The 8522-nt window shown below is 42.6% G+C and overlaps 1 protein-coding gene across 1 annotated transcript; it reads right to left on the reverse strand.

Moving 5' to 3' along the window:
* Positions 1-216: 216 nt before the first annotated feature.
* ckmb (creatine kinase, muscle b) lies at positions 217-4923 on the reverse strand. Its single transcript, XM_012827076.2, has 8 exons — positions 4831-4923; positions 3299-3506; positions 3023-3177; positions 2797-2929; positions 2500-2671; positions 2293-2416; positions 1967-2156; positions 217-705 (listed from the first exon to the last, which is right to left on the reverse strand). Exons 2-8 carry the CDS (start codon positions 3486-3488, stop codon positions 527-529), a joined length of 1143 nt encoding a protein of 380 aa, XP_012682530.1. The 5' UTR covers positions 3489-3506; positions 4831-4923; the 3' UTR covers positions 217-526.
* Between the last annotated feature and the right edge of the window lie 3599 nt (positions 4924-8522).

The raw sequence follows: 8522 nt of genomic DNA on the forward strand, positions 1-8522 counted from the left end.
TCTGTTAAATTAGGGCCCAGGATACGTATCATAGAGGGTTCATAATACAGGGCCAAAGAGTAAATCACATTATCTTGCTGTGTGTTTGTCAAACAACAACATTATTTTACAATATTTTTCCATTTGACCAAAATACTTTTTGTTGTTGGTTGCTATCTGAACATTTTCTATATAGTATGCCTTTTTGTATTAAGAAACACAGGACATCAGACAACATCTGTTAAATGGGGCTTTTTTTTTATTCAATTACTTTACATCCAAATAGTTTGAAGCTTAGGTGAACACATGTTCAGTGTCCCCTCTGTGTGGCAGTTTGATCCCAGGATGTTCCAAAAAAAATGGGAAGAGGTGACAGAATAGGAAAAAATGAAAGGACTGAGAGAGAGAAACTAAGGAAGAACAAGACGTGGAGCAGGTTGAGTGTCTTTTGAAACCATCAGGGAGGAAAAGACTTCCTGGCTGCTCCCTTGTCTGATGGTTTGATGTCTTACTTATTTTGAAAATACAAAAGATGCATTACTTCCATTTACTTCTGAGCAGGGATCATGTCATCAATAGACTCTCCCTTCTCCAGCTTCTTCTCCATGGCAACCATGAGCTTGACTCCATCGACGACCATCTGCACCTGTGCCACCTCGGAGGATCCCAGACGGTCAGCGTTGGAGATGTCAAAGACTCCACCCACAGAGGCAGTGTCCACACCACCTGTAGCACAGATAGCACAAATAGCACATTACATGAAAGTGTTTAGTCACCAAAAAGGGCTTTCACCCAGGGATGGATTAACGAACGGGCCTACCGGGCCCAGGCCCAGGGGCCCATGAGCTCAGGGGGCCCCTAAGCCAGAGCCTCTGCGTGAAGTTGCTGTTATGTATCTTTTATTTGTGGTTGAAAAAGGTGTATTTTGTTCATTTGCTAATGGCTTTAATTGAGTATACCTGTGCTGTGTTAGAAAATGTGCATGTGCAATGTGTGCATGTGCATGTGCAACTATAGACAATGTAGCCAGCGTGGAAGGTTCGTAGGCAGAGCAGACCCTGCATTCTACATTTTTCCAAACATTTGAATGCTAAAGTGTCGCTAGTTTAATGCGACAGCGATCAAGGATAATTTATGTTTGGGTCAGTAAAGATCCCTTATGCTATATATCCCCTCAAAATGGCAAACTTGTCTCTGTCATGGTTTTCATAATTTTTAGGGGGAAATCGTCAGTAGCAATCTATAACACAATTATATGCTTATCGTGCATACACTATAGAAACTATTAAAAAAAAACGATTCAATTAAATGAATAATCTCTTATTAAATTTGTTATTTTTGTCATACACAGATATGCAATGATGATTGCTGGGTAATATGTATCTTGTTCGCCAATGTCAAGTCTCTATTTGATCATGTGACGAGACGATACGATATAGCTCGTTTTGGCGCAGAATCTGAACGTCAAGACCTACAAGCTGACTGAGCACAGTACGGTACACTTGCCGAACGATGCCTTTCAAACATAAAAGTGGTAATGCATGATTGCTCTTTCAATGGACAGGATAGCCAGCCCATTCAGCCTCTCCTGCCCCATGCTGCTCAGGTAGGTCTTAATCAGTTTCAATTAGGAAAAGAATCACTCGGCTGTTGCCCTGTCACATGTAATGTCAGAAACAATAGCAGGGCAGTGCACCGAAGGTGGATGTTACGGAGTAAACTTGGACCTGTTTACTTTCCCAATACAATAGCCAAAGTATCTAATTCACCCGTTAAATCCAACACATTGTTGGTCAAATATATATATACGCCTAATGGTGTTTGCGTGTGCGTGCGTGTTTTGCAAGCGCACAATTATTTTTCTCGCCCTTTAACATGTCCAGGCCCAGGGGCCCGTGGTTTCTTAATCCGTCCATGCTTTCACCTCTAACAAGGACACAGATACATGAATCTATATTGCTGTATGTATGTGTGATTGGGGCAGTACCTGTTCCACGCTTCTGCAGACGCAGCCTTTTCAGGATCTCGTCAAACTTGGCATGTACGCTCAGCTTGGGCAGCTTGACATGGACACCACCACGCAGGCCAGTTCCCAAGTTGGAGGGGCAGGTCAGGACGTAGCCCAGATGTTCATTCCAACTGAAGCCATGGTTGTGCTTCTTGAAGATGGCCTCAATCTAAAACAGTAAAGGGCAGCTTATGATTTCTGTGAGTATCTTCCTACAAATTGTTCATCTGAATGTGAGTTACCCTGTCAGTTTGGAGTTATTGAATGTTTCAGCCGTTTTTTGATGCGAAAATGCCCTTAATTACCTTTTGCAGACCAGTACAAAAGCGCTTGAAAACCTCCTTCATGTTGCCTCCCTGCTGCATAGAGATGACACGCAAGTGATCCTCCTCATTCACCCAGACCAAGAAGGTCTTGTTGTCATTGTGCCTGTAAATATGAAGAAAAGAGTTAATTCTAGTTGCGGTAGTGGCATACTGCTCTTAGTCTTTCCAGTGATGTGTGCTATTTACCAGATGCCTCTGCCATCAGGCCAGTCACGAGCCATTCCAGCGGACAGCAGCAGGGGAGAGACGGGCTTGTCAAACAAGAAGTGGTCGGCAATCAGTGTGTCCTGCTCAGCATCAGTCATACCACTCAGGGGGTAGTACTTGCCCTTGAACTCACCATCCAAGGAAGCCAGAGCTGTTGAAAGACCACAAAACACATTTCACTTGAGTGAAAGGAGTGAAAGTAGTGTTCAGACCTTTACTGTTCAACATTTACATTTACATTAAGTCATTGTTGAAGAGCTAGAAGTTTGGACTCACCCTCAATGGACAGCTTCTCTACACCTCTGCGCTCACCACGGCTGTTGTGGGGGGGCAGGGTGTATCCCTTGATACTACGGCCTGTGCGCACACGGCTGGACAGCACGTAGGCGGGGTCCAGATCATCACCTCCCTAAAACATGAGAGAGAGAACTAGTGGATTGGCATTGCTGGTATGGCACATGGCATCACGTTCAGACAGAACTATTCAAAAGGATTCAGTTACCTTCAGGTTCTCGAAGTTCAGGTCAGTGTGGTGCTTGTCAGTAGGCTTGTAGCCTCCATGACGGTCAGAAATGATGGGGTCAAACATATCCTTGAAGACATCATAGCACTCCTCATCACCAGCAACACATCCAACAGTCATGATGAAGGGATGGCCTGTGTGTGTGTGTATGTGTTTGGAAAAATAATGATAGCTTACATTGTTAGTTATTTCCTCTTAAGATTCTAGCGAAGTCTAAAGTCTTTGGAGATTTGATATGGATTTATGTCTGCCTACCGGGGTTGTCTACACCAGTCTGAATGCAGTCATCCAGGGTAAAGCCACTAGGGGTAGACTTGCCCCTCAGCTTCTCGTACATTCCCTTGGTCAGCACCTTGGCCATATGGTTGTTGTGCAGGGAAAGGTCTGGGAACTCCTCCTCCAGAGAAAACTTCATCTTGTGGTCGTTGTGGCAGTTCTTCGCCATGATTGCGTTTCTTACAACCTATGCAAAGACAGGGACAGACCATAATAAATCCACCTTTAATATTGCAGTTGATGAACACAAATGGATGAAACACCATACTAGCCTGATACAAAGTCTGTGATTTTAATGTTTCGAACCAACTCCCCCTAAACAACTTGTTCGGTGCAATTCGTACATCACTAAGTAACTCTTAATATTTTGTAGCTCTTCATTTCTACAAACAAATTAGCAGCCTCACAACAGACGTGTTGTCCTAGTCTAACCAACAGACATGTCTATGTCCTAGTCTAACCAACAGGAAGCAAGTAGCAAACTGAATGAGCTTTAAGGAACTTACAGTTACCTATAGGATTATGATAGGAGACAAAGCTTAAAATATGCAAACATATGAAGTTTTCTATGACTTCTTTGCTGGTTTGATGAATTATTGTGCATATAGTTGCCTCAGTTGTTACATATTATCATCACCTGAAGCTAGTTAATCTTATCTATTAGACTATATTTGCAACAAATGATGCATGTAGTAAATCATTTGTTAATTGATCATGCTTCTTAACTTCAGTAAATATTAGATGACTATAGAATGGGAATATGAAAACAGAATAAACTCTTAAATTAAATATGTACTGTCCTCTGTTATTTGACAAGTAAAATGAAGGTTAAAATGAAGTGGCTTCAGCTGAGAGGTCAAACTTCACGCTGACATACAGCCAACAGCTGCTGATATTTTTAGCACTGCCACTTGCACCACACCATTCGCACGAAATACTTTGCGCTCTTGTTTGGTCATGTCACAATTAAGCAGTTCAAATGTAGCCTGTACATGCAGAACACCCTTATCTCTGAGCACCTAAAAATCACACTACATATAAAAAAAACAACAAGTAACAGGATTTAGGGTGAATTTAAATGAATGAAAGAATAAGCACTACTTCAACCAAATACAAATGGCATCACCAATATGTATGGTAGTCTTACAGCTGTCCCCAAACCATAGATGTTAAGACCCCCTCAGCTGTCCCCAGTATATTCCAAGCTTTTAAATATTTTGAAATTAAGATTGCTCACACAAACTGTTCATCCAGTTTAGTACATTGAAGTTGAAATGTCATAAAGGTGAATATAGTTATATTAAGAATGATATGGGATGCAAAAGAATTAGGATGATGGCTCAATCATTCAACAATAGTCTGCCCAATACCATCAAAACAGTGCTTCATTTCTACAGCACTCAGAGCTAATAGATACGTCCTCTTTTTGTTACTGTGCTATTCACACAGTTTCAGTCCAGCATCAAATAACCCTTTCCCACCCTCTCATGCCGAGTCACTTATCTGATTACCTGCACGAGAGAAAAGAAAGAGGTAACACTCCTTGGGATCAATTCCTGCTCACCAAAGCCAATGTATGGGTTGCCCAACTTTTTTAGATGCCGACCCTTACCTTAAATACCCAGGCCTCCTTGCTCATTGGCAGACTTGCACGTATCAGCTAACTGCTGATTGGACAGCCTGTCTCTCTGATGGCTGATTTAGGCAAGGGCCTACATCACAAAACCCGAGAAGGGACACCAGCTGTGCCCAACCCTTAACACCACCCTGTCTTATTCAGTTTCAGGGAGGGGTGGGGAGTGGGGGGATGTGAGTATAATGCAACAGAAAATCACAAGGACACACTTCTACAGTGGAGTAAGTATCCAGAATACATGATTCATCGGTAGCCCATTAGGACATTAGAGCCTCTTTGTGGTCTATTGAATGTGGGTGGTCTACATCAGCTTCTTTTTTTCACGATTAACAAACCATTTTTTTGCGATATTCTCTCTATGTTCTGCTTCAAGTATTAAATCTGCAGGAGAGCCAAATTGACAGAATTGACCAGACAAGCATCCGATAATGAAAATGTCCTCATTTAGTTTTAAGGGGCTGAAAGAACTTTTTAAATAGATGTCAATAGCAGCATAAACTACTACGCTCACATGTGTTAGGCTGTTCAGCAGGCTGCAGTCAGCTTTCTGATTAAAGTTACCTTCTGGCCACTCTCACTTTCATGTTGGTTGAGGCTTAAGTTTTGAACATAAGATGCTCAGCAAAACTGGCTTGAATTGAATTGTCTTTCCCCTGTGGTGGGTCCTGTATCACTCAGCCTGCCTATGCCATCATCCACAGCTGTTTCAATCCAAAGTTACATAGGAAAGGTGTGTACAGCACCAGTGACAACAGGGGACAGCTGTGCGAGTGCACTTCTCGTGGGAAGGTACTGGTTTTCCTCTATGGAGTTCATAGTGCATAGTTACTTAAGTCAGATTCTACTCTTGTTTCTACTTACTTTTTAAAATGCTCTGGTAGGATCATACTTAGATGTGAAGTATCTTCACGATTTAGCTAATATCAGAACAAAATATGGCATGAGCAACGTAGATTTCTCTGAATGAGGCCTTTTATCTCTGTGTAGCTAGTCTTTGGTTTTGTGTGTTTCTCTAAATGAGGCCTTTTATCTCTGTCAAGCTAGTCTTTGGTTGTGTGTGGGACACAGTTTGTAATAACTTGAATCTATTACATATAGAATGAAATTGTTGACCCATTTGAGCAGGTTTCAGGTTGTGTCCACTCTCATAGTACAGCTTGTAGGTGCTCTTACTCTTTCTACCCTGGGTCAGCAAGTGAGTGCTCAAATCTGTCAGACTGTAAGAGCAGATAAAGGGGAATTAGAGCCATGGCTGGAAATCAGAGGCATTTCCTAATGTATCAGTCCAAGGTCCACAGGTCTGTAATACTTCAATATTACTTCACATACTGTACTTGAGGTTTTATCCTGATGTTTGTATGAGTTAATCTGCTTGCTTCTCCTCTCTTCCCTTCGGGCCCCTCCCTTTTTTCCCTTAGCAAATGGGATCCCCCTTACGAGCTGGGTTTCACTAAAGGTTTCTTCCAGTTTAAAGGAAGGCTGTGGCTTTAGTGCTGGCCCTAGGGCAGGGCCCTGACAGTGTTGGAGCCCTAGCAGACATTTTGTTTTGGTGTAGTATAGTGGATGAGACCATATCTTTAGTCAGTCTATGCGCCGTAGCCATCCAACACATACAATAGGCAATGTTAGCCTGACAGAAAGCAGCTCACATTTAGACTGCAACATTCAATTCAATTCAATTCAATTTTATTTATATAGCGCCATAACAATACAATTGTCTCTTCAGACATTTTAGCCTTGGCTATGTGCCGACTTAACTTTGGGACCAGGCTAACATTACATACTTCTCATTGTTTATGTGATAGACCACAACATGTGTTAGTAGCCTACTTCTTTATAAAAGTGGAAGCCAATATGTACACCCCTCCAGACCATCCCCCGCACAGCAGATCATAGATTTGAGTGGTTAGACATCCTGTCCCTCTGCTACTGAAGTCTTCAAATGTCTTCACTCTTCAGGGGCAGTGTGCACCGTGGTGTGCAAAGAGGCTTCAGCTACGCATAGCAACTGCCTGTTCTGACTGACTGTAGCGCAGCAGCTGGGTAAAAGGGCAAAACGAATCTATAGTTGTCGTGAGAGGGTGCACTTCCAAAGAAAAAAAGAAAAACTCTTTCCCTGCCCCGGCACCCCTCTAACATCTATGTGGCCCCCAGGCAACCGTATACGTGGCCCCTGCTCCAGCAAGTTCTGGCTCTGGGCTCTGCAACACGCCTTGAGACAATTGTTATTGGCACTAAGGAAATTAATGAAATTAAATTGGATTTCTGTGATGCATAAAACTACCTGACGTTCTCACAGACTGCTCCAGTCTGAATGAGGCCCAGACGTATTTCCTCCAGTAAATTACAGATATAGATTACAGGTGCTCCCCCCTCTTTTTTCAGTTTCTGCAGTTCCTCCACAGCTCAAATACTAAGAGCTTTGAGGAGCTACTCATAGTGAAGAATTACTAAAGCATGTCTTCCACATGAAGAGAGAAGCTAGCAATGAAAGCTGTAAGAATGCCAAACTATGCCAAGAGTTGGATTTTGGGGCAGAGGAACATTTTGTAGTGTGCTGCATCGCTCTGGAGTGAGAATGTTTGATGTCTGTTTGTTTGTTTTCATGCCTTACTCCTACTTTCAAATCACATGTCTTGGTTGTTGCTGCAATTAACAACAGAATCCATGAGTGCAGATTAAAAGCATGACAGTTGCTCTTGAGGCCCGTCTGAGAGGATAGCAAAACACATCTATATTTCAAACTTCACCTGAAGTTTTACCACACTTAAGTGGTCCAGAAGATATCCCTAAATTACAGAAGGAGATTGCAGTCAGAAACGGAAGGTTTTTCAGTTTGACAACAGTTGGTATAGACAAATCCGGCGACCAATTTATGTGTTCCACCATCTTGCGTTGCCACCATTAGTGCGGCGGCATGTCCGAGTGACTCAGTGTTTGCTGCAGCCTGCTGACAGTGACAGCAACATGCATGTGGAGTTGGATTGACAACATAAGGCAGTGACCCTCACTTACTGATGAAGGTACCTTATGTGGATGGCCATCTTAACAGACCATTTGACTATCTGCCACATTTCAAGCAATGAAGTGTAATATACTGTACTAACGTCACCGTGCTAACTAGCTAGCATGATCATTCAAAGGTTGCATCTCTGTTAATATTTTTGATCCACTTCTGGCAAACATCTTGGTCCTCTGCACGCTCAGGGAATCTATGTAGAGTGTATGGTCTCAGACAGGGAATCTATGTAAAGTTGAAGTTGGCCACTACTGTTGGGGAAGCAGAGAACTACACAGGTCCTTCCCGTTTTCCTAGACATCGTTGTCAAAAGTAACATTGTAAGGAAAGTAAAGGTGAAAGTAGAAAACTGTACACTTCTGAGGCATTCACACGCGCACATATTGTAGGGAGACACCATTCACACACGCAACATATTGTAGGGAGACACCATTCACACGCGCACATATTGTAGGGAGACACCATTCACACACGCACATATTGTAGGGAGACACCACCACAGTGAATTGCAAAACTATTCAACCTCCCTGAAAGTCATCACCATTGTA

This window comes from Clupea harengus, chromosome 9, assembly GCF_900700415.2.
Source record: "Clupea harengus chromosome 9, Ch_v2.0.2, whole genome shotgun sequence".
In the NCBI taxonomy this organism is placed as follows: Eukaryota; Metazoa; Chordata; class Actinopteri; order Clupeiformes; family Clupeidae; genus Clupea; species Clupea harengus.